General features: G+C 51.0%; 10 protein-coding genes across 10 annotated transcripts; 7 read left to right on the forward strand and 3 right to left on the reverse strand.

The window, feature by feature from the left end:
- Positions 1-96: 96 nt before the first annotated feature.
- BDV14DRAFT_187053 (mannosyltransferase putative-domain-containing protein) lies at positions 97-1,551 on the forward strand (the record flags this gene model as incomplete). The annotated part of the gene is made up of 1 exon (XM_073770908.1): positions 97-1,551. One exon carries the CDS (start codon positions 97-99, stop codon positions 1,549-1,551), a length of 1,455 nt encoding a protein of 484 aa, XP_073633136.1.
- A 773-nt stretch (positions 1,552-2,324) lies between these two features.
- Positions 2,325-3,782, forward strand: BDV14DRAFT_195702 (uncharacterized protein; the record flags this gene model as incomplete). Its single annotated transcript, XM_073772275.1, has 3 exons — positions 2,325-2,631; positions 2,714-3,310; positions 3,670-3,782. 3 exons carry the CDS (start codon positions 2,325-2,327, stop codon positions 3,780-3,782), a joined length of 1,017 nt encoding a protein of 338 aa, XP_073633137.1.
- Positions 3,783-4,309: 527 nt separating this feature from the next.
- BDV14DRAFT_209168 (NAD(P)-binding protein) lies at positions 4,310-5,701 on the forward strand. The gene is made up of 3 exons (XM_073775581.1): positions 4,310-5,205; positions 5,256-5,324; positions 5,371-5,701. Exons 1-3 carry the CDS (start codon positions 4,504-4,506, stop codon positions 5,596-5,598), a joined length of 999 nt encoding a protein of 332 aa, XP_073633138.1. The 5' UTR covers positions 4,310-4,503; the 3' UTR covers positions 5,599-5,701.
- Positions 5,702-8,299, forward strand: BDV14DRAFT_70717 (Zn(II)2Cys6 transcription factor). Its single transcript, XM_073777333.1, has 7 exons — positions 5,702-5,859; positions 5,916-6,243; positions 6,289-6,466; positions 6,512-6,543; positions 6,587-7,856; positions 7,905-8,041; positions 8,091-8,299. Exons 1-7 carry the CDS (start codon positions 5,798-5,800, stop codon positions 8,169-8,171), a joined length of 2,088 nt encoding a protein of 695 aa, XP_073633139.1. The 5' UTR covers positions 5,702-5,797; the 3' UTR covers positions 8,172-8,299.
- A 348-nt stretch (positions 8,300-8,647) lies between these two features.
- On the forward strand, positions 8,648-10,261 carry BDV14DRAFT_187056 (flavin-containing monooxygenase; the record flags this gene model as incomplete). The annotated part of the gene is made up of 2 exons (XM_073770909.1): positions 8,648-8,965; positions 9,011-10,261. The coding sequence occupies 2 exons, from the start codon at positions 8,648-8,650 to the stop codon at positions 10,259-10,261; spliced, it is 1,569 nt and encodes a 522-aa protein (XP_073633140.1).
- On the reverse strand, positions 10,258-12,555 carry BDV14DRAFT_164510 (SD08430p). Its single transcript, XM_073767191.1, has 2 exons — positions 10,724-12,555; positions 10,258-10,677 (listed from the first exon to the last, which is right to left on the reverse strand). Exons 1-2 carry the CDS (start codon positions 12,418-12,420, stop codon positions 10,338-10,340), a joined length of 2,037 nt encoding a protein of 678 aa, XP_073633141.1. The 5' UTR covers positions 12,421-12,555; the 3' UTR covers positions 10,258-10,337.
- Positions 12,556-12,960: 405 nt separating this feature from the next.
- BDV14DRAFT_195707 (uncharacterized protein) lies at positions 12,961-14,062 on the forward strand (the record flags this gene model as incomplete). The annotated part of the gene is made up of 2 exons (XM_073772276.1): positions 12,961-13,033; positions 13,083-14,062. The coding sequence occupies 2 exons, from the start codon at positions 12,961-12,963 to the stop codon at positions 14,060-14,062; spliced, it is 1,053 nt and encodes a 350-aa protein (XP_073633142.1).
- A 25-nt stretch (positions 14,063-14,087) lies between these two features.
- BDV14DRAFT_70749 (uncharacterized protein) lies at positions 14,088-16,288 on the reverse strand. The gene is made up of 2 exons (XM_073777334.1): positions 15,190-16,288; positions 14,088-15,122 (listed from the first exon to the last, which is right to left on the reverse strand). Exons 1-2 carry the CDS (start codon positions 16,063-16,065, stop codon positions 14,487-14,489), a joined length of 1,512 nt encoding a protein of 503 aa, XP_073633143.1. The 5' UTR covers positions 16,066-16,288; the 3' UTR covers positions 14,088-14,486.
- Positions 16,289-19,090: 2,802 nt separating this feature from the next.
- On the forward strand, positions 19,091-19,488 carry BDV14DRAFT_164514 (uncharacterized protein). Its single transcript, XM_073767192.1, has one exon. It carries the CDS (start codon positions 19,304-19,306, stop codon positions 19,463-19,465), a length of 162 nt encoding a protein of 53 aa, XP_073633144.1. The 5' UTR covers positions 19,091-19,303; the 3' UTR covers positions 19,466-19,488.
- A 3,120-nt stretch (positions 19,489-22,608) lies between these two features.
- Positions 22,609-23,787, reverse strand: BDV14DRAFT_164516 (putative esterase/lipase). The gene has a single exon (XM_073767193.1). It carries the CDS (start codon positions 23,563-23,565, stop codon positions 22,693-22,695), a length of 873 nt encoding a protein of 290 aa, XP_073633145.1. The 5' UTR covers positions 23,566-23,787; the 3' UTR covers positions 22,609-22,692.
- Positions 23,788-23,830: the final 43 nt, after the last annotated feature.

Here is a 23,830-nt window from a genome sequence, read left to right on the forward strand (position 1 = left end):
TTGTTGGAGGGTACAGAATGAATTGAAATAGCCAGACGCCAGCAGGAATCTTTCACGATGGTGCTCATCGAATTCTCCTCTATGAAGCTCGGCGGCATGCTGGCCCGTCGAACGGGTATTCTGCCACTCTTCCTCGTTGCGCTTCTCTTGCTTAGCGTGGTATACTTCTGGCAGCATCATCCGCTACAATCTGTTCACTTTCTACCGAGTCGGCGGTTGCAGCTTTGGGAAGGCTTGAAGCCTCTGTTGGAACGGTATGAACCTAGTTGTCCTGTACCAATGCTAGATGGTGGACCGGGTGTGGTGCGGTTTGACGCTGTGGAGGAGACCAGTCGCATCAACTACATCTCGAATGTAGATCAGATTGAGCAGCCTATGCAAACAGCACACGATGGTTTTGTCGATGCAATTCGCGACCTCAGAATTGATCGTGCCTATGTCCCGGGATCAATGGGCATAGTATCCTCCGCTGGCGGAATATACCTTCCTACGTTCGTGGTAACGCTGCGACTTCTCCGCCGCTCGGGGACAACCCTACCTATCGAGCTCTTCCTCAAGGATGAGACAGAGTACGAGCCCTACTTCTGCGAGGAGTATCTTCCATCTCTCAACGCGAAATGCCTTGTTCTCTCGGACATCATGAGCACTGGGAATAAGACATCTACAGCAAAACCAATAAAAGGCTTCCAGCTAAAAGCCTTTTCCATGCTCTTCTCCTCCTTTGAGAAAACACTCTGGCTAGACGCAGACTGTGTCCCGCTTCACGATACAAGACCCCTTCTCAACTCTGCCCCTTTCACAAGCACGGGTCTTGTAACATGGCCCGACTTCTTTGCCAACACAGCGGCACCAGCATACTTTAACATATCACGCCAGTCTGACCCGCCCTCAACAAAGCGTCAAGCAACCGAGGCCGGGATGATGCTAGTCAATAAGAAGACACACTTTCCTACCCTCCTTCTATCAGCTTACTACAATTACTATGGGCCCGACTACTACTATACCCTCCTCGACCAAGGCGCCCCAGGAACAGGCGACAAGGATACCTTCCTGCACGCAGCAACAGCCCTAAGTCAGTCCGTCTACGCAGTCAGTGAGCGGCCCGTTGACCTGGGGAACCTGACACCGTGGGACGAGAACACCGCTATCAACGCAGGCTGGATTCAGGCCGATCCAGTACAAGACTATGCCCTAACAAGCACTGAAAAGTACCGCGTCACCGATCTAACAGTCGCGAAAGCACCCCGCGCCTTCTTTATACATGCCGGTGCGCCAGAGTTCAACCCGGGGTACCAGCTCCTAGGCGAGAAACTCCGCGGGTTCGATGGCGAAAGAACGCGACTGTGGACGTACCCGGCTGAAGCGATGAAGAGGTTAGGATTCGATGCAGAGAAGGTGTTCTGGGAAGAGACGATGAAGGTCACTTGTGAGATGGAGGGGAAGTTCAAGACGTGGAGGGGGAAGAAGAGGTTATGCGATAAGGTGAGGCAGCATTGGGATGCGGTTTTTGGAGATCAGAATAGGCAAGTGCCGCTTTTTACGGACGATTAAATCTCTCTTCTATACTGTATGTATTTTCTTACTTGAGTTTGTATAATTGATACCCTGGCTTGCCTATTCATCGTTGCTTCAGTTCAGCCTTTCAAAAAGAGCATTAAACAAGGCAGACCTGTTACTCCTGTGGCAGGTCACTCGGTCTCCCTAATACAGAGCTCCGAGTATTATCTCGCGTCTAGCAAATTGGGTGCTTCTCACATTTACGGCGATCCAACCGCGCCGCCAGCCCCAACCCCCTCAAAGCCGGCCTGCCAACCACCTCACCCTCGACATCAAAACCTCAATAACAAAAAAAACAGCACTACCCACTGACAACCCCGAAAGCCATTGTTTCACAGTAATTGCGGCGCTGCTCCCCTGTAGGTGTCATAAAAATAAACCAGCAGAGGAGACGACCTATGACGGGCTGTCATTAAGCGCCGGCGCAGCCCTAGTGGCCCTATAGGGACCGGCGCACGCTGCTAAATCAGCCCGCCGAATGGGATCCTGAACTTTAAGCGCTTTTAAATTAAGGGACTCTTCGTGCGGTGACCCATTGTATGGTTTGGGTATTGGGGATGGAGATGGAGACAATGTGTGTACCCTGAATGATCCGCGGGTTGCATGGGCACAGGCAGGGGAGGGGAGGGTCTTGGGGGTCTTGTAAATAATCTCTAGACCCTGTTTTGGAATTCGTACCTTCTTTCTCTGTGTTGCGGTTTGTACTTCGTCGGGTTTCTCATGTTATTCTCTGCTTGAGAAGGCAGAGCAGCTAGCCCCTACTCAACATGACCTTTTTCCTCCTGCTCAATCAAATAACCATTCTCCTCCTCTCCCTACTACCGAGAACGCACGCCGCAAGATACTACTACACAGACGGGTCCTTTGCCCTCGATGAACAACAACCCTGTTTCCCCGATCAAGAAGTCAGCGCGTGCTGCGGCCTCGCCAAGACAAACGGCGACGAGAACGACTTTTGTCTCACGAATGGACTATGTCTAGGCCAGGTATCAGGGTACACGGGGTTCATGCTGCTGAATTCCTGCACGGACTCGAGTTGGGAAAGTGATGATTGTCCTAATTTCTGTCCGAAATGTAAGTACTCAACCAACCGCTCTCTCCTCCTACCACCCCAACTTCTGTCTGTACCTGGGCCAATACGTATAATTCCAAACAGCAATGCAAGTCTCCTACGGCGTCCACATCCTCCCCTGCCTCGGCAAATCCAACAACCAATGGTGCTGCAGCACAGACGGCTCCGACTGCTGCGACGACGCCTTCGACCTAGACATGGGGAAGCTCATGGTCCCCGGATACAACAGAAACTGGACAAGTCCGACGTCGATTGTGGATCCGCCTACGTCTACAGCGGGGTCAATTACGAGCGTTGATGCGACGGCTATACAGACGATGACTGTGACGAGTACGACGTTTGCGGCTGCTACTGGGACGGATGCAGCTTCTGGCGGGGGGGATACGGATACGGATACGGCGACGTGTGATGCGGAGAGCGGGACGTGCCCTGATAATAAAACTGTTGTTGTGGGTGTTGGTGTTGGGCTTGGTGCTGCGCTGGTGGTTTGTGTTCTTTCATCTGCGGCGGCATTGTGTTTCCAGAGACGGTCATTCAATAGACGGATTGAGGAGACGAAGGCTTCGTACCTGGCTGGCGGGTACTTGCCCGCGCCGAGGGCTCACGCGGAGCTATCTGCGAATGCGATATACTCCAATGCGCGCCCGCCGCTGGCCGAGTTGCCGGCGACAAAAATGAGGAGTATTTTTGAGATGCCTGGGGCTAGGGATGCGCCGCGGATGATATGACGGAGTGGTGATACGTGTGGGTGACTCGGTTGGCTTGATTACCATAATGACTTTGTACATACGATTTCCATTACGCGAGCTCAGAGATTCAAAGCAATACATTCTGTCAAATATTCCTCGCATAATAATGATATTGGGATAGGGCCTGTTACTTTGACGGCGAGTTGACCAGCTCATGACTTGCGCTTGTGAAGAATGGAACATCTCTCCGGCCACCTGGGACTTAGACCGTATTTGCCATGGTATCCTAGGGTAAGATCTACTGTCCAAGTGTTGTTGGTCCTTTTTTACTAGTATTTCTGACGAGCCAAGGGTCGCAGAAGCAGACTTGCGAGCCTGAGGGGGAAGGTGCAGCCCTTTTGGTACTGAAGCAGTTACGGAAGGCACGACTAACGCCCAGCTCTGGAGGGAAGGAGCGACCATGAATGGGGCCTGATCAAAGCAGGAGCGACCCATCACCCGTCCTAATACGGAAGGAGTGCTTGCAGGAAGCATTAGGGAAGGCACGACTGTCGTCCATGGTCTTTGAGGCCAAGTGCCAGTTTACTACAGACGACACTTGTTTGGCTGCGCTCTTTGGCCTTATAGACAATCATATTCTCGGTCCTCCGATGCTGATATTCTCTCTTGACTCGCCATGTACCATTATTGATGCATGGAGAGGGCGCCTTTCTTCCAGAACACTGCCTCGGCTTTCTTGCAGTCAACAATCAGCGTGCATTATACTCATACTCTGTGCTGGCCATAGATAGCTATGCACGAGGCCCGGTTCTTTTCGCTTCACAACTTATAATGAGCCTACCACTTGTTATGCCATGACTACTTTGTTGGTAGCACATCCCATAGATCTGCGTCCGATCTGACGTGACCGGATTGGAATAGCGCCGGACCGGAGATGCTAGCGTCGGTGCTGCTTCAGCCTCCTCCGGGTATACAACCACCTACAACCTTCGGACGAAGCTTCAACAAGATCTCTGCCACCCGGAGAATATCAAAGAGCGGAGATCCTTATCACTGACTCGAAGGATATATAAGATGTCTCGATCACTATGTTGCTCTCTTTTCCAGCCACAAGCACCCCGAACATCATCGCAAATACAACACCCTTCATATTCAACGCGACAATAACATCTAACAACTTCGATAATGTCGGATAAATGCGCCATGTCTGTACCTTCCATTCACCACCTCTTCCCGCCGGCTCCTTCCTTTATTGAGAAAGATATTCCAGACCTTACTGGGAAAGTCGCCGTAGTAACCGGTGCCACCTCAGGCGTGGGCCATGAGACTGCTACAGTCCTCTACTCGAAGAATGCAACGGTCTATATTGCTGCGCGCTCAGCTGAAAAAGGCGATAAAGCAATCGAGTACATCAAGAGTTCTCCAGAATGCGCAGGCAGCCGAGGCCGACTGACATTCCTTGCGCTGGATTTGTCTGATTTGACTAGTATCAAGGCTAGCGCTGAGAGGTTCTTGGAGAGGGAGGAGAGGCTGGACATCTTGATTCATAATGCTGGTGTTATGCAGCCGCCGCCGAGGAGTAAGACGAAGCTGAACCACGACCTCGAAATGGGAACCAATTGCCTTGGACCGTTTCTGTTGAGCGGTCTTCTCTTACCACTCCTCAGACGTACTGCAGCGAGTTGTCCGAACAGCGTACGTGTTGTATGGGTGTCTTCTATCATTGAGTTTGGCACGGTGCATAGCGGAATTATATTTGATGAGGAGACTGGTGTACCAAAGGTCCTCAAAGACTCGATGGAGAATTACATGCAGAGTAAGGTCGGCAATGTTTTTCTTGCAAACGAGACCGCGAAGCGTGCGGGAGGCGACGGGATTTTGAGTCTGGTTGGTTTCGTTCCGCAATCAATACAGCGCGCGGAGGCTAACAAAAACAGAGTGTCCATCCCGGTCTGATGAAAACCGAGCTGCAAAGACACCAGCCTGCTCTTGTTGGTCTCATGATGGTATGTGCCCGCGGACTTGATACTGACTGAGGCTAACGTCCGTCAGCGCATCATGTTTAAACCTCCCCGCTATGGTGCATATACCGAGCTATTTGCAGCGCTTTCGCCTCAGGTAACTGCAAAAGACAATGGGGCTTATATACTTCCCTGGGGCCGCTTTGGCACTATTCCCGATCACATCGCCAAGGGCATGCGGTCGGTTAGTAGAGGTGGGACTGGTCTGCAGGAGCGATTCTGGGACTGGTGTGACAAGGAGACGGCCGCATATCGTTAGTGCCATTGGGATAAATAGACATCCTGGGCTATAAGTTGTTTTGTCTTGGTTGTGGCTGAGGTTCAGCTGGATAACGTAATCCACCCGTGACGGGGTGAGGTTATTTCAGCTCTAGTAAACCAGCTTGCTCTTTCCTCATCTGCTTCTTCCCTCCATCACAGCTCCCATTCAGATCTGCTCTGTTTTTTCTTTCTCTAAAATGGACCACACTAAGCCTCCTGTCCGAGCCATTATATCCTGCACCTCTTGCCGACGGAAAAAGTAAGCATCTGCACCGCTAAGCTGCAGTCCTAGACGGCCGCTAAGCATACATTCAGACTCCGATGCGATCGTCTGCGCCCATGTGGCAGCTGTGTGAAGCGGAGCTTGGAGTGCGAGTACCTCAACCCGGCGCCATTCACCCGTAATGCCGGCACTGCTACGCGCTCAACGAAGCAGCTGAACCAACGCGTCAAGGAGTTGGAGGAATTGGTCAATGTTTTGGGAAAGGCCAGGAATACAGCGCAACCGCATAGTCAGGTTCAGGAAGAGCAAGGGCTTCACGATGCCGACGACGCGATTTCTAGCTCTCTGGGACGGATCCAGGTGGGGGGGATGTCGACGAGCTATGTCTCTGGGGCGCACTGGGCTGCTCTTCAACATAGTGTACGTTCCAGACTCTGCCTATCAAACCGCGACTGACCCGATCAGATTGCGGAGATTAGAGAGTGTCTGGATGACGACACTGCCGTCAATACAGACGGCCCGGCACTTTTACTTGGACTCTGTCCGCCTGCTAACAAGGAGGATTTTCTGGCCATTATACCCCCCAAGGCTATGGTCGATCGGCTGGTGTCTAGATTCTTCAACTCGATGGAGCCGGGTGTTCGTATGTTTCTCTCTCTTGAAACCTAGGCTCTTCTGACGCCCGCAGTTCTCTTCCATAGTCCTACTTTTCAGAAAGAGGTTTGTCCTGGATCTGTCTTGAGGAAACTTGCTAACTGGGCAGTACAATAATTTCTGGCGACGACCCCAAGATATTAGCCTGACTTGGTTGGGCATGCTTTTTAGCATGATGTGCCTAGCCATACGCCTCCATCAGCGCTCCGAAGCAGAGTCTTCCAATGGTATAGAGAACCCCGAAGAGGCGTGCAATGCATTTCGACTACACGCTGCCTACTGTCTGATCAAAGACAGATATACAATACCATCCAAGTACACAATCGAGGCCCTACTCACATACGCACAGTGCGAATACTTTCGGTCTGCTGACGCCCAGCATGAGAATTGGGTAATGTTTGGGGTTATTCTGCGACTGGCTATGCATGTCGGCCTACACAGAGATGGTTTGCGATTTACAGGATTATCATGTTTTGAGGTTGAAATGCGCCGGCGCGTTTGGGCTTTTATAATACAAGCGGATGCCCTTTCTTCTTTTCAGTCGGGGCTGCCACGCATGCTACACAAGGGCATCGCGGATACGAAACTGCCTCGCAACTTGCTGGATGAAGATTTTGACGAGAATACGACCATCCTGCCGCCCAGTCGGCCCGATACGGATGCAACGCCGCTCTCGTACGTTATTGCAAAGAGTGAGATTGCGACTGCGTTTGCTCAGATTACCGACCTGGTGGCGTCAACAGAGGTTCCTTCTTTTCAGTCTGTCATAGAACTCGATATGCAGTTAAACAAGGCTCACGCTGCAATACCAGCGCACCTCAAGTTTCGCGACGTCGGCCAGTCTGTCACGGATCTACCATATATCATCATGCGTCGGTACAGTTTAGAGATTCTATATCAGAAATCTCGCTGCATCTTGCACCGACAATACTTGTCTGAAGGACGCTTGGACCCAATATATGCAAAGTCTAGGCATAGTTGTATTGATGCAGCAACGAATTTGCTGCACCACCAAGCTGAACTTGACGCGCATATTCAGCCTGGAGGAACTTTGTATCACAGTAAATGGTTTCTCTCCTCATTGGCAACACATGATTTTATCCTCGCCGCTATGGTTTTGTGCTTGGAGCTACATTTGTCAAAAGACAGTGATCAACCGGAGGACCTGCGTACCAAAGACAGCTTTCTTTCCGCTCTGCAGGTTTCTCACGATATCTGGGGAAAATACAAGGAATATTCTGCTGAGGCTACGAAGGCTTGGCGATCAATCAGCATTATGCTGAGCAAAGTGAACGCAACGCCGATTGATGTTGCCACACCTTCAACCGGCCAAGCCACGAAAATTGACAGACCATTCTCGAATAATGGCCTTGAACCTAGTAAGAGGCCCTCTCTGGATCAATACAACCCGGCCCTAAAATCTCTAGGTGCTGACCGACCGGATTGGCATGACTTCGCGACCAACCGAATTGAATTCGACCACACCATGGCGTTGGATATGGCTCGCCCTGACGAAGCTATAACGCAAAATAGTATCTGGGACTTTTCCGGTAATATCGATTGGGTGAGTGAACATCATTCAAACCTGCACATTGGTTAATGACTAAGAACAGCTCCAATTCGACTTGACAGTACAGAGCTTGGATTTATCTGGAGGGATTGTCGGAGAGGGTGGCGAGATATTCTCGAACTAAGCATTGTTTCCACGTGAATTTCCCAGAGGACTCATTCGAAAATTTACACGCTACCTTCGACTCAAAGCCCACGCACTTGGTAGCCGGTTACAGGTTCAGGCACAACCTCTCGAGGTCGTCCGGCAATAGGCAATCTATCCTGTGTCAAGAAAATGGTATGGATGGCTGAGCTGAAGGCATTGGACATATATGGGGGCTTTAGGGCAATAAATGCTGGAGACCTGCCGAATTTGGAAATGGTAGAAATCAACCCGAATGGCTGTCAGGGACCTCGGGCCCACTCAATGCTACCACCATCTACAAGACAGACGAAAGAGCCAATCTCGATCAGATGCGCCGGCAGCCGCCCGCTGTAGTCTCAAGGCGCCTCAGAATGGGCTTACGTGTTCCGGGATCCTGGAGCTTGGCTCGTTGAACCTAATGTGAACCTCACCCTTCTGTCAATGGTCTGTACCATCAACTCTTTGCTACTCATCATGGCCAATCCAGAATACGACATTGTTATTGTCGGCGCCGGCTTCTCGGGCATTTATCTCTTACACAATCTCCGCAAGCATGGATTTAGCTGTCGCATCTACGAATCTGGTACCGACCTTGGCGGTGTCTGGCATTCAAATACATACCCCGGAGCTCGAGTAGATTCGGAAGGATGGATCTACCAGCTTTCCATTCCTGAAGCTTGGAAGGACTGGTCTTTTACCGAGAAATATCCTTCTGCTGATGAGCTTCGACTATACTTTGCGCATCTGGACAAGACCTTGGAAATCAAGAAGGACGTTGAATTTTCGACCACGGTCACAGGCGCACAATTCGACAAGGACAGATCGAACAAGTGAAAGGTCGAAACTGCCGATGGGCGCGTAACGACTTGCCGGTTCTTGCTTTTTGGTATTGGCTTTGCCAGTCAGCGATACGAGCCAGATATCCCCGGATTAGACAGTTTTAAAGGGGAGGTATGCCATACGTCCTCTTGGCCAAAGGGTATGGATGTTCAAGGCAAGAAGGTTGCTGTTATCGGAACAGGCGCATCAGGCGTACAGATTGTTCAGACTCTGGCCAAGGAAGTGGGCTCAATGACAGTTTTTCAACGTACCCCGAACCTTGCAGTTCCGATGCAGCAAAAACCTCTATCCGTTGAAGAACAAGCAGAAATCAAAGCCAAACTCCCGGAGATTTTTATAGCACGGACCCAGAATTTCGGGGGGTACCTCGACGCACCCAACCCAGCAAAAACTTTTGATGACCCAGCGGAGGAGAGAGAGCAGTTCTATCAGTCCCTTCTTGACAGGGGCGGCTTTGCCTACCTCTTAGGTGGATACAGCGACCTTTTGATTGACGAAGCCGCGAACCGCGAAGCATACAGTTACTGGGCTAAAAAGACTCGCGCACGCATCCATGACCCTCGCAAGCGCGATATCCTCGCCCCGTTACAGCAGTACCACCCTATCGGCGCAAAGCGCTGCTCCATGGAAACAGATTATTTTGAGCAATATAACCGTGAGAACGTTGACGTCGTGGACCTTCGCGCACCAGAAAATGCCATCACAAATTTCACGCCTGATGGTATCCAAACGGAGAACGGCACTATTTATCCCGTTGACACCATCATCCTCGCTAGCGGCTTCGACAGCTATACAGGCAGCTTCACGCGTATACCCCATCTCCGCAATACAGAAGGCGTCACAATAGCCGAGGAATGGGGCCGCGACGGCGCAACAAGCTACCTCGGCATGACGAGAAAGGGATATCCTAACATGTTCTTTGCATATGGCGTGCACGGTCCGACGGCGCTCAGCAACGGACCTACCTCGATTGAAATCCAAGGAAACTGGATCGTGGACGCTATACAAAAGCTTGATAAAGAGGGACTAAAGTATGTTGAGCCAAAGCTTGAAGCTGAACAAGGCTGGAAAGCACAACTTCAGGCAATTGCAAACATGACACTCTTCGTCAAGGCGGATAGTTGGTATATGGGAGCTAATATACCGGGGAAGAAGAGAGAGATGATTAATTGGCCCGGTGGGTCTATACTCTATGATCAGATTTGTAGAAAGGCGTTGGAGGATTGGGAGGGGTTCGTGACAGTTTAACCCATTCTATTCTTTTGTTCTTGAAATATCAACTGTATCTTATCAACTTCATATCTTGTCTACCCATATCGTCCGTCTAATCCCGTCCACTCCCACCAGCCAACCTCCAAGCCCTCAAGGGCAACCCCTGCAACTTTGAGACAGCAGGCTTGATAAACATGATGAACGTGATTGTCCCAACAGCAACACAAAAGATATTCGTCAGGTAATATCCGTCCCGTGTGATATCGCAAGTACCGCCACCATCCGTGCACCGCGCGCGATCAGGCTCAAGAGCGCAGGAAAAGGGCGATGTAACCAGGTCGCCTTTAAGGTCTGATGGTGGTGTTGACGGAGGGATACATGTAGCGGTAGTAAACATGTCGACGAGCTTGAGGATAAAGTAGCGCGGGAATGTGCCGCCTAGGTTTGAGACACTATCCAATATTAGCACGAGAGCATTGATAAGGATGGGGAACATACGTAGCGAGCATAGTCATATAAGTTCCTCCAATAGCCGGGTCCGAGACTCGAGCATGGAACGCCGAGACAGCGACAAACATGACGGTATTCATGAACGTCGAGGCTACATGCTCGCATATCACAGTAATGATATACCATGTCGGAACTTCAGGGGATGACGGGAATATCATGACTGTAAATTGGGCCAACACAGCGGCCGCCAGACGGCCCATGAATGCCCAGCACCACAGCCGCATGGGCGTGTACTCTGTCGACCATTTACCGGCGTAGTATCCCAGTCCAATTTCAAAGGGAAAATCGATGAGCACGACGAGAGCCATGTTATCCTGTCCAAAACCCTTGTCGAGGAGTTTGAGGGATGTGACGCCGTCGTTGGCTTGGAAGCCGATTTTTGCGATAAGGTGCACGAGGATGATTGTTTGGACGTTTTTGAGTTTGAGGACGCTCCACATGCTCTTGTAGACGGCTGAGATGCTATCGCGCTCAGAGACGTGGTCTTCCTTTTTGAGGATTGCGAGGCCGGTGGTTACGATGAGGTAGGCCCAGCCCCAAGTTGTGAGATAGGTGCCGAGGGAGAGAAGACCGGTATCGCCGGGGATAGTGCGGAACCAGCGGTTTGCAAAGTCTTTGGAGTTGAATGCGAGAAAGACGGTATAAGATAAAAAGTGGCCGGCGGTTAGACCGACGGTTTGAGCGGTCGAAGCGTAGGAGATGTTTGGCGGCGACATGAGGGTGATTGCCCAGCCATCCACGGCGATATCCTGGGTAGCGCAGAAGAATACTAGCAGGAACCACCAGTAGGTAAAGTTCCAGACACCGGCGCCACCATTGGCGCCGGCTTCCTTCATCATGTCTTCAATGTGTCCACCGAGGTAGATCATTGCGATTCCAGCAACCGCTTGAACCGGGGTGATCCAACTCTTCCGGCGGCCGAATCGACGACTCCAGACCGCGTCCACAATAGGACTCCATAGGAGTTTTAGAGAGTACGGGTATGAGGCCAGTGAAAAGACTCCAATCTGACCGTACGAAAGGTACGGCTTGAGTAGAAAGGGAACCGATCCCGTCGCCAAACCCATTGGCACCCCCTGGAGAAAGTATAACAAACACAGCACCAAAAAGTTCCTCTTGTCGCTCTGCGGGAGATCACCAAAGCTCGTATTCGCCATCCCCGGGGTCTGCGGCGTGATCGGCGGGTCCTGGTCAAGGGTAAAGCTCGGCCTCGACATTAAGCGGTCCGCTCGCGCCGACGACGATGTCTCGGTGGATGTGTCGCGCTTGCGCATTTCAATGTTGGAATTCATGTCGCCAGAGTTACCGTTTTGGCCGGTCGCAACGTTTAGAGTCGGCTTTGACCGGCGTTTGGAAAGAGTGTTGTTGTTCTTGCGCTTCATCGGTAAGCGTCCACGGTGGGTGGAGGAGGACGGTGCGTCGCCGAGGAGTCGCGATTCGGGATCTGAGCCAGACACGTACGCGTCGGAGTTGGAGGTATATGCAGAGTCTATTCGATTTGAATCGTGTTGTTCCTGACTATCTCTGGTGTATGTTAGGGCCTCGAGTTCAACTTCATCGGGGTCTTGGTTGATACGAGGGCGGCGAGTGTAAGACGTCTGAGCATGGGTCGAAGGCGAAGGAGCGGAGGGAGAAGGATTGATAGGAGAGGAGAAAACTGGACGACCCTGGCTCGACGAGTTCATGCGAGGGGCCGTGATGGGTGAATGTGGCGGATTAAGATGAGGAACTTGTTACTTGGAGAGGCAAGCTGGCCTCAATGGAATTCGCAGCAGCGGCTCCGCAGTGAAATCAGACCCGTTAGCCGGACCCTGACTCGGCGATCGCTGAAACTTGGCAGGGACCACCGTCATGCCCTGTTCCAGGACTCCGTGTGTTCGTCTTGGGATTTGCAGGGATTTTCCTTCAGTTACGCAGCTCAATTGCCGTGAGGCCGTGAGTTGTGTTGATGTTGGTTATGATTACGAATTCTCGTATCCTTTTCTCCAATTGCAAGGAACGAGTTCATTCCAATCAGACTGCCGCTCAGCAATGGTACAAAATAGAATACTGACATGAAAGTAAGATTCATAGAATATAAAAGTCACTTGTAGATTATCAGCAAACCTAATAATAATGCGGAGGAATGGCAAGATCTGTAGAATCACGTGATACTATCATAGCCAAAACAATCGCATTGACTGCGCCAAATCCAAACAAACACAACAACCACAGATACCCTCATCATGGATCTACACAACCCAACAACGCAAAGGGAAGAGGAGATTGACTCTGAAATATCTTCCATCCGTCGCGAAAGTATGTCACCCGCCTTACTCTCCAGTTTCAAACTAACTAACCCTGACAGTCCGCAAGCTCCAGCGCCGCCGCCGCTTCCTCTCATCAAGCATCCTCTCCTCCGAAGCACTCCAGAAACGGCTTAAACCTGGAAAGCAGCCTGTACCTACATTATCCGGACTCGACGAAGACATTTCCCCGCTCGTCCGCGCCGCAGGGTCTCACGCGCAATCGAACCACCACCGCATCGCGTTCTCAACGACTACATTCCCATTCAAAGATCCGTCGCCGGCGACTGACAATGAAGACTCGAATCTACTAGGCGTGCGCATAGACGTCTGCATCCGCAACGGCCGCTTCACAAAACCATACTACCTCCTCATGCGCAAGGTGCGCGCAGAGTCAGACTCCGACGATAACCAAGGGCAGTCCAAAACACGCCTTCGAATCCACCGACATACAATGCCCGCATTTATACCCGTCGATAGATTAAGTCGGATCTTCCTCCCCGATACCCCGCGCGTCAGCGACGAGGTCGAACAACTGAAGAAACCGACCCCGCGCAAACAGAATCTCCAGTCTTTTGTCCGTGAAATTCGCCGCCAACTCGTCGCTTGGCATACGCGCGTCGACGCAATATATTACCTCCGCGAGCAGATTGGTATTGTACGGCGGGATGGAGCGTATGCCGATGACAGCGAGGACGGGCCGTGGGACCGGGATATACTTTCTGACATTGGCTTCGACTCTGGTCTTGGTGAGACGAGATTGACGAAGAATGAATATGGGATTTTGTCGTTTGCGCCGACGGCGTTGGAAGCTGTTTACGTACGTGTTGAGTGGGATGATGGGCGGGTTGGACGGTTCAAGATTTCGAATTCCGGACTCGTGGAGAGAGCGGTTGTTATTGGGGACGAGGGGCGGGATAAAGCGGTTGAGGGGGTTCTTGCTGGCGGCGATAGGCAGGTTCTCGGTGTCTTGGAGAGGTTAAAGAGGGGTCAACTGGTTACAAGGGATGGGAATGAGAGTGTGGTCTCTAGTTCTGAATAGGTAGTTTATACCCATTGCTTGAATCGTCATTCTCTGTTCGAACGAATCTTAGTCGTATTCTCTAAGTAAGCTAAATATCTATCAAAGAAGAGTATAAGTAGGTATAAACAGCAATCCAGAACAACGGCTATGCACGAAGTGAAATGGAACAGAGGAAGCCGCCCCATGGCTGACGCTTAACCAGCCGCATCCGAAGAAAGAACACGTATAGCCTAGAATTAAACGGCAATATTACAAGTAAAATAAACCGTAGGCGAGTAAAAGAAAGCCGCCTAGATTTTGAAAACAGATTAAAAGTGAAGAGATGGTATGATCCGCTGTGTATATGCCGCTCGGTAGAATGCGAGAGATCAATGGAAGGAAAGGGTATCACGTAGACATCAGTTCGTTAGAGCACGCGGAGTCGGGTCGGGGTCAGGCTGAGTCACGAGTCTTTTGGCCGCGGCTCGGAATCTGCCTCGACGTCTGCATCAGAGACACAGATGGCCGAGTCCCGAGTTTCAGACTGTGAGTCTGAGAAGGATAATGGTGGTAAGGGACCGTACTGTTTGCCGTCTTGAGTTTCGAGTTTTTTGCGCAGGATGGCTTCTTCGAGGACCCATCTATGCCGAAGTTTTGTTTTCTTGGTGTTGAGGGTCTGGAGGTTTGATGATTTCTCTTGTTGGTGTTCTTTTCGTAGCTCCGACACTTCTGCCGCATGTTTTTCTATCATAGCGTCTAGTTCTCGGTCCATTCGAGCGATGGCTTCCTGAAGTCGAATCTCTTGGCGGTCTCGGAGGACCTTGATCTTGGATACGTGGAGTTGCGCCATTGAGTCGTAGCTGCGTTGCTCCTGCGCTAGCTGGTCTTTGTGCTGCTGGGTGAAGCTGCGGCTGGGTGTTGTTATATCCGATCCTGAAAATGAGGGAGGTCGTGAATCGGGCGGGCTCGAGCTGCTGAGGTAGGCTTCCATGTATTTGATGCGGGTTTTGGAGTTGGTTTTGGCTCTTTCGAACTCTCGAACTTGTTCCATTTCAACGACGAGTTGACGTTCCTCCATGCGAGCGGCGTCGGTTATATTCTAGATGTAAGAGAATCGGGGTTAGTCGAGGCAGGATCATGAATCCGGGGAAGAATTGTTAACATACCTTTTCCCGCTTCTCATCCTCGATTCGCCGGTTTTGTGCGATTTTTTCGTCAACCTTGGGCTGTTGCGCACGTCGAATCTCAATGATGAGATTATTCTCAAATGCCATATAGCGATTGCGATCAGCGACCTGGTTGTCGCGCAGCTCCTTTAGCTTATCATTGCCGAGACTTCGTAGCAGGGCCTCGTGGTCGAATACGGGGACTTCAAGCTTCAAAGTTTCCTCCTCGTCGGAGCGCCGTGTCTCATTTGGTTTCGTGTCGACATAAAGCTTTTCAACGCCACCTTCTCCTTTCGTGACGGTTATTTGTGCGGCAGGTGGTAGAAGAACCGTCGAGGGCGTTCTCCGTCTCCGAAAAGGTATCTTGTCGATTGCGGACTTGATTCCAGATTTTCTCCTTTCCTTTGTCTTGTCTCCAGATATCACGTTCAGTAGCGAGTTTCGATTTCCCGGCGGCCGGCTGGCGATGTCCTGGGCCAATCTACCATCGCTAGAGCTAAAAGAGGTCGGGCGAGTCGAAAGAGAAGCGAGAGAGCGAGTACTGCCGACTCTTGCGGGGACAGATGCGATGGTATATTCCGATAACGACGTAGCCAGTTGGTCGAGCGGGGGTGAAGTGTGCGTGTCGCATGCCGAATTGCGGTCGGTCGAGGAACTGGAAGAGAGAACCGGGGAGGAAAGATCGACCATTCCAGAGGCAATCGAGGCAGCCAGGGAAGCCACGATCTCGACCTCTGGAGCGTTGAGTCCTAGCTCTTTTGCTTCATTCTCTAGACGCTGTTGTTGCGCCGTTTCTTCCTCGGAGGAAGAAAGTAACAGGACTTCTCGGCGATATTTGTCCTCGTCGATGCCGACGGCATCTGTCGGCTCCATCATGCAATTGCAGACCCTTTTATACCCAGTCACACATAGACCGCAATGATCATGGACGTTTTTTCAGGCGGGGGGACAGCGGGAAGGCGCCCCTATACGTATGCGACAAGCGAGTTTGAAGGATCGGACGACGGATCATCGAGATGCGGATGGCGCGGTTTTCATCGGCTCGCCCACGGTACGTAGAGCACGGTGGACGAGAGGAAATTATTCGACAGCGGCATTCGACTTGCGGGGAGGAAAAAGGACTTTGACGGGTTGCGAGACGTCGGGTGGAAGAGGAACACGAGAGGGGGAGCTCAGCCGTGCGCAAGAGGAGCAAGTGAATCAACTGATAGAGCGATGGAGAATGAACTGGAGCAGCGGAGACGGTTAGTGAGCGCAACGGGCGCTGATTTGGGCGTCGATGCCGGCACTTGATTAAAAGGGAGGATTATTACGGAGGCTTCTTCAGAGGATTTCCTGTTCGTTGGGCCCTGTTTGCGACCAGGACCCGCCTGACCGTATCATGATTACGCTGCTTTGAGCCTTCCGACAAAACCACACAAGTCCTGCAGCGCTAGGCAGGAGGAAGGAAACAACCTTGTTGACTGTAGTCTGTACTGTATGCGGGCAGCAAGGACACCAAAGAGTCTGTGCATTTGGTGTCACAAAAAGGTTGTTACAGCATTCGTCTAAGTCCTGAGTCCTACCGAGTACAGAAAGACGGTGGAGCGCGAGCCGTGGTTTCAGGTTTGCATCAGCTGGCTCTGGTTCAGGCACCGCCGCTTCACATTCAGGGGACTTGCAAGTCACCGCCGATCTACATTCTACAGAGTACAGTCCTCCGCATGAAATCCCGACTTTTACTATAAGTATGAAAGAATGTTATAGCTTCAGATCAATCTTGTCTTTTAACTTTTGTTCCTATCTCCGCTCGGCTTTTTATTATCGTATGATATATGTTCAAGGAATCGAGGTACATCACCCCAAAAATCTAGTAGGTAGGTATGTTCTTCCTGTGTAGCTCTTGAATCCGACATTCAAGACTCCTATCTGGTAGCCCCAGCCCTGCAGAGATGGGTATAGGTTGTCCGTGTCCGAAACAAAAAGACCTCCACGCGTTAGAACCAGCCAGACTCGAGTACATGCAAATGCCTAAACCCAATCCTACCAATCCTACCCAGCTCATGCCACTTGAAGTAATATGCCTCAGAATCAACATCATAATTATCCTCCCCTGAATCTTCAGTCTTTGATTCCTCCTTGTCTTCATCAGAATCCTCATAATCATCGTAGCCTGGCTTCCGGTGTCCCAGTCCTCTTCGTCATCCGCATCATTAACCTCCTCGTCGTCTGGCTGCTCTAGTTCCTCTACCGCGGCATGGACCCCTCACCCTAACACCTACTCACAGATACCACCTGAACACTTGAATAGCCCATTGCTTTAGATGGCGTTCATCGTGCGATGAAATGACGAGTCGATGCTGCGCACCATGGACGGATATAGAATTCCATGGTCGTGACGATCAACAAACGCTTCCCACAAGCGGCAGTCATCTTCAATTGAAAAGTGTAGATTTGCTCTCTTTGCGATACCCTCTAGTGGGAGGAACTCGTCAAAAAAGTGCCCGTAATATAGGTCCCATGGACTCAGGCCTCCAAAATAGGCATGGGGTAAATTGAGAATATCACACATTCCAAACAAGTCTGTTGACTCTACAACAAGCGTTGTAATATGGCCCTGTTTGATGGCTTGGAGACGGCTTTGCTCGATGGATGTTTTTGGATATGTCAAGACCACTCCGTTGTCTTGAGCGTTGGCGGGAGGTTCTCAATGTCGACAAATCCCTGTTCGATCTCGATGTGCTCTAGCACAAACTGTGAGAACCTGACTTTTGCCAGAGCCGGAGAATGGTGATAGAGCCCTAGAGGCGTGGATGTAGTGTGGAGCAACAGATCCAGTTTCTTGAGTGTTATTTTCTGGGCTGTCAGAATCCTGGTGGGCTGGAAGCAGTGACTGGTGAATAGGTGGCCGTAGACAAAGTATAAAACTCTGAGACATGGTATGTGACCTCTTCGAGTGCACTGCACTGACCGATAATGTACTCGAGCTGCTCGCTTGTAAACTGGCAGTCTTCAAACCGGAGGAATTTGATCTTGTTTCTTGCCAGAAATGGGATATTCCCATAGGTGGGCTACATTGATCCAGGTTATGTGCGCCTTCTGTAGGCTCTGGAGCAAAAGAACCGCTAGAAACTCAGGCGTTGTAGGATACGCATCTAGTCTGACTTTTTGGACATTCGGTAGGAGCTCATTTCGTAAGCATGCAATAATGCCGCCTGACAGTATGCTGAAGTTCATGTGGAGCTTTTTGAGCTGCGAGCATTCCTTGAATATGCGAGCAATGAGATAGTCCCAGGTCTGAAGGCCTGTCAGGGCTGGGCTTGCATCGAGAGCATATCGGTCTTGAACCTGTATTATGGGAAGTTGAGTAGGTTCAATTGTAGCTCCCTGACTTTTGTCTGCAGCTCGAACCGTCGGATATTGTGCCAAAGGCCAAACAACTCGGTCCAAACATCCGGTCCAGAATTGCCCCATGATTAGTACATGGTCCAGAGAGCGATGGGGCGTAATCTCTTGCACACTTGCGCGACGTTGACGAGATCACCATTCCAGCCTCCGAAACTTCCATTCACATAAAACAAAGATAATGAGCAGAAGCTCGGTTGGTAGGCGGAGGACGAGTGGACTATGCCAGTGGCAGACTGTCAGTCAATTGCCCTAGACAGCAGAAGAATTCTCACTTACTGAGGCCCAGTTAGGGTGCAGCATATCGACGGTGGAGTTTGTCTGAGAGCCAAGGTTGAAAGGCGGACTGGCGGAGCGGACAGCACGAGGACGAGTTGTAGTGAGTGTGACGAACGTCGGAATCGATTGGACAATGTACTACAGGCAGGGTAGGATATATCTCTAGTTTGACCCCTTCAAAGTCTTAAGATCATTGTTTCGTTAATCTCCAGTGTCTCGAGTAAAGTACTTAGACGTCCTCCTCCTAAAGCCAAGCCCAACATAACAGGACATGGTCAAAGGCGCTATTCATGGCTGCTGAAAGTGGCAATTCTAGACTTCGGAGGCTGGGCGTACACATCAGGATGACGGCGAGATACGGTCCCGGGTTCGACGTGCACATATCGTCAACGACATCCTCTCGCTTGTGACCACTGAGAAGCACGGTTGCTTCAGTTCGAAGGTGAAGATAATGTGGACATCGCTTCTTGTCACGTCGCTACCGCGGAGTAATCCTGCCGAAGACCAGGTTTCAAGTCCGGCTGTCCAGCGTCCCTTCGAGCTCGAAGATTTCTCTGGGGGCTTCCGTCCATCCCATCCGCACCACCATCGTCCGATGTTCCTAGGCTATTGAAAATCCATTCTTCCCCATCTGACTCAACACGTCGTACAGGGTTGACCACCCCGAACCAACAACTTACTGACCCTCCATAAACTCATCCTCATCCTGGGGCCGATCCTCGCCGGTCGAGTAACCGCTGTGATGCTCGACGTACTGCGGTTGAGGGGGCCAACCCCATCACCAACTTCGCCATCGTTATCCTGGTCCCATAAGCCGGATTGATCGCCAGTAGGTCCTCGCCAAAGTCGAACTGCGGAAGTTGTGGTTGGTTACCCCCAAAGATGTACTGGTCCCATGTAGCCTCTTCATCGTCAAACCCCAGTTGGGAAATTGGGGCCTGTTCAAAATCCCCCGGGGAGTTTTCTTGAATGCCTGTATGGCTGTTGAAGTTGAACAATCCCCCAAAGAGGGCACCTTCTGCATTCCAAGGCCGATCGGAGAATGCCTCTTGTATCTGAGCATTGGATATGAGTGTCGTTGTTTCTGTGACTCGGCTGTCTAGGTATACATTAGAGGCTTCGTAAAATAGGTTATAGTATAGTAGCTACCGGCACTCGACGAGGTTCTTGCCCTTTTGGCGGGACGTGGCACTTGTTCGGGCTCCATGTCGAGCGAGATGGTAGAAGAGGAGAAAGGTATCGAGACGGTATTAGAGGATGAAGGTCTCGAGATGGTAGGAGAAGATGAATGTCTCAAGACGGTCAACGAGGTTGCAGATGAAGATGGATTGATGCACCAGCGGCCAGTTGTATAGCCTCACCCAACAGCCATGAGATGGAGATTCCCTCACCGAGTCTGGCTCTGTCATCGGACTCGATGAGGAAAATCTCACTTTTCCCTCAGATTCATGTCTCGGATAGCCTCATCGCCACTTTGAATGGCGTTAATTGTGCAATCAAACGAATCGATGCTGCGTACCATGGACGGTTATAACATCCGATAGTCGAGCGATACAAGCAGTAGAGTCGGTAGTAAACATGAGCACAGAAAGCCATTGACCCAAGCGCAAGGTATTTGCTTTTCATGGCAGCGCGACTGATGATTTCTTTGGTCGTTGAAGTAAGCCGTCGAAGGCGAGGCAAGCCACATGGAGGTGGCTGCACAAGTCAAAGAGATCAGAGAAGTCTGATTCCAAAGGGTCTGAGAGACCTCAGAAGGCGGATGAGAAAAAGAAGAAGAAGAGAATGATCAGAGCGAAGAGGTGGGAGCGAGCTCGCTTTTATAGACCTCGAGGAGCGGTTCGCAGAGGAACTCGAGGGTTGACTGTGACCTTGCGCATGAGCTCGAGAATCATTTTTTAGCGCAATTACCAGCTATATACCTTGTAGAGGCATCAAAGCAGGCAGCAATTTCTATAAACACAGATCCTGATTGGCTGGATATCGCGCGGTAATCGTCGAGGTAGCCTAGTTCGGTGATTAAACTCGACGGTGACTAGTGCCTGCACCGCTAAGGTCTCGTTTTTGTTACCTGTTGCTATTATCGAGGCCTACAGATCTATTCCACAGTAACAAGGGGCTGTGATTATTTTTGAGCGTCACTGAACTCGATACGGTCAGTAAGCCTGGCATGCGAGGAGGAAGAAGAGGGCGGCAAAAGAGACGGGGGGAGGGATTGGGGCATTCACTTGCTTGGAACTCGTCTCAGCCAGTCAACCACTGCCGGCACCGGCGGGCAGGGCTGGCTATACTGAGTTGTGGGGCGCCAGGTTGGGATAGGATGATGGCTCTATAACCTTGGGACATGGTCAGGATACTCATTAAGTACGCGGCTTTGAGCTCGACGTTTACACTCCAGTTTGTATCGGGTAAATCTTTCAGAACACCTATGCAAAGCCATATGGAATGCGTATGTTGACAATACAGCCGAACAAACCCCCGTGGCCGTCCTGGAACCGTAACGTACACAAGGTACGCCTACCTGCCAGTGTATAGTGGACGGACTGAAGAAGAGAACCATGGCAGCAGAGGCATGAGAGGCAGGATCAGAAACGGCTAGGCCAGATTATCTGTGGTCAACTAGATAGAGTGAGCAGGGTGCGCATGATAGTGCTCATAGACGGGGGTGTAAGCTGACTGCATCCAGACCGAGCTCGAGGACTAGCAGGAAGCAACATATGAAGCGACGTCAAATGGACATGAGCTGGACTGATACGAGGAACAGGAGATGCAGTGGATGCAGCGTGGAGGGGAGGGTATACAGAGGAAGGTGGTGGGGGATAGTTCGCGCAGCGATTATTCTTGTTTCCAAGCTGTACTATTAGGTATGATAGGTGGAGGTACCTAGGTGGAGGTACCTAGGTGGTCTATATTCATCCGGCTCAACACCAAACTCATGACTAAATCTTGAAGATTGGTTCTCATCGTTTGCAACAAGATTAGTCCCGCGTCGCGGCTTCTTTGTATGCACTTTCCTGTGCTGGTTGTTGACGCCCTGCTCCCTTCCCGTTCCGGCGGCCTCATACCCTCCTTCCTATTTCGCCATCATTGCCCTCGGTACATGCCCGTCCCTACCAACGGCGAAACTGCATTGACAGTCCTCCAACACCAGCTTCATTGACTGCTACATCAGCTCACTGTGCTGCATTCTATCGACCCTTCTCTACATTCCGTCAAACCCTCGCCAGTACCCATACCTCGGCCTTGTCCTTGTTCGATACGTACTAACATTATTGACTGCGCCAAGCTCTCCTAAACAGCTATTATCCATCTACCTTGCCAGCTCCTTGCCAGTGGTGCTTCGGCTTTCAACCACAGGGCCGGGGGGGCCTCCCCTGTGTTTGGAACAAGGTATCAAAAAGACTGCTCCAAGCCTTGTTTGACATTTGCTGACTGATTTATTCGAGTCTGGTTCCCAACAAGGCATCAGTTGGACCTATCCATCTCGTTACGAGTCCTCGGTCAAATCCTCTCCCTGACACCTCCCAAGCCTAAAACACTAGAGTGCTTCCGGCCCGGCGCCTCGAAACAAGCTTACCAGCTGCGCCGACTGCCAACTACGCCTATTTTTCACGTTTACCAACTGCCTGTCTCACATCAACCATACCACTCAAGTGACCAGACATCTACGCCGATGTGCAATATTGTTGTACATCTTGATACACAGCTTTGTTTAGTAAACGAGCTCAATGAAGTAAGAAGTTTACCTTGAGATTAGCCAGCTGATCAAGACCGTTAGAATTTCAAGGACCTATCCAAAACATCACTCTAACCCATTTCTCACCACTACAATAAACGTCACTACCCTTCCAACATCGCTACAACCATGTCATATGCTTTGGCTGTTGCCTCGCGTTCCACCGTAGTCTTTGGCGCAAGATTCCAACCATGATTACAGCCCTCCATTCTTTGACTGACCACTTTGCGACCGGCCTCCTTTCCTATGTTCACCGCCAATTGCTCGGCTTCGGGCGCCAGGCCGTCCATGGCTGCCGTTAGGATGAGCACTCGGTCTGGGAAGCGGTCGGCTTGCGCATACAGGGGTGAAATGCGGGGGTCTTTGGTGTCATGCGATGCAGGGATATAACATTTGTCAAAGAGACGAGCCAAGGGTGCGGGGAGTGGTTTTCCACTGGGGTCCGGAGCAGGCTTGGATTCAGGTTGAGTATAGAGGTCAACTGGAGGGTAGAAAGCTATAACCGCATAGAAAGTTTCGCGAGGAAACAGCGTCGACGAAGCCGCCAGAGCAAGGTTGCCTCCGGCGCTGAACCCTGAAAGCACGACACGAGAATGGTCAAACTTGTCTGGCTGTTGCAGTACCCAGTTTACGACATCCTGAACGTCGTTGAGAGCTGCAGGAAAAGGGTTCTCTGGCGCGAGACGGTACTGGATATCTAGGACTGTGTATTCAGTTCTCTGGCTCATTTCTCGACAAAACGCATCGTCGGTTCCATGCATGGTCATAACGAAACCGCTTCCATGAAGGTTGACGAGCACAGGACATGGTTTCGTAGGGGAACTGGGTCTATAGGCGTGCGCTTTGATTTTTCTCGTGGAATCTCTGGACGGGATTTGCAGGACCGCGTCCGGTTTCGCGGGAGGCGCTGGGAATGGAGGAAAGGTCCTCAGTAGGAACACCACCACTTTGCAGAAAATATAGGTGAGAAAGAACATGACAAAAGGGGTCGTCCGATATACAGGGCCAGAGCTGAGAGTGCCCGGTGTATCGGGGCCAGGCCTTGTGTAGATATATGTTTGTCTTTGTGCCTAGGCCTATTCAGGCCTCCAATCCCTCAATGGTTACTGAGATGGCGGGGTTCTTGGCATGACTTCGTATTCATCCTCCAGGACTCTTATCAAGTCTGATCGTACATTTAGATAGTGATTCTCGTAAAAGGCCCCCGATAAGTGCCTACAGAGCAAGAGGTGCAGATGCTCT

The sequence above is a fragment of the Aspergillus stella-maris genome (genome assembly GCF_047715825.1).
Source record: "Aspergillus stella-maris strain CBS 113639 unplaced genomic scaffold BDV14scaffold_3, whole genome shotgun sequence".
Classification (NCBI taxonomy): domain Eukaryota; kingdom Fungi; phylum Ascomycota; class Eurotiomycetes; order Eurotiales; family Aspergillaceae; genus Aspergillus; species Aspergillus stella-maris.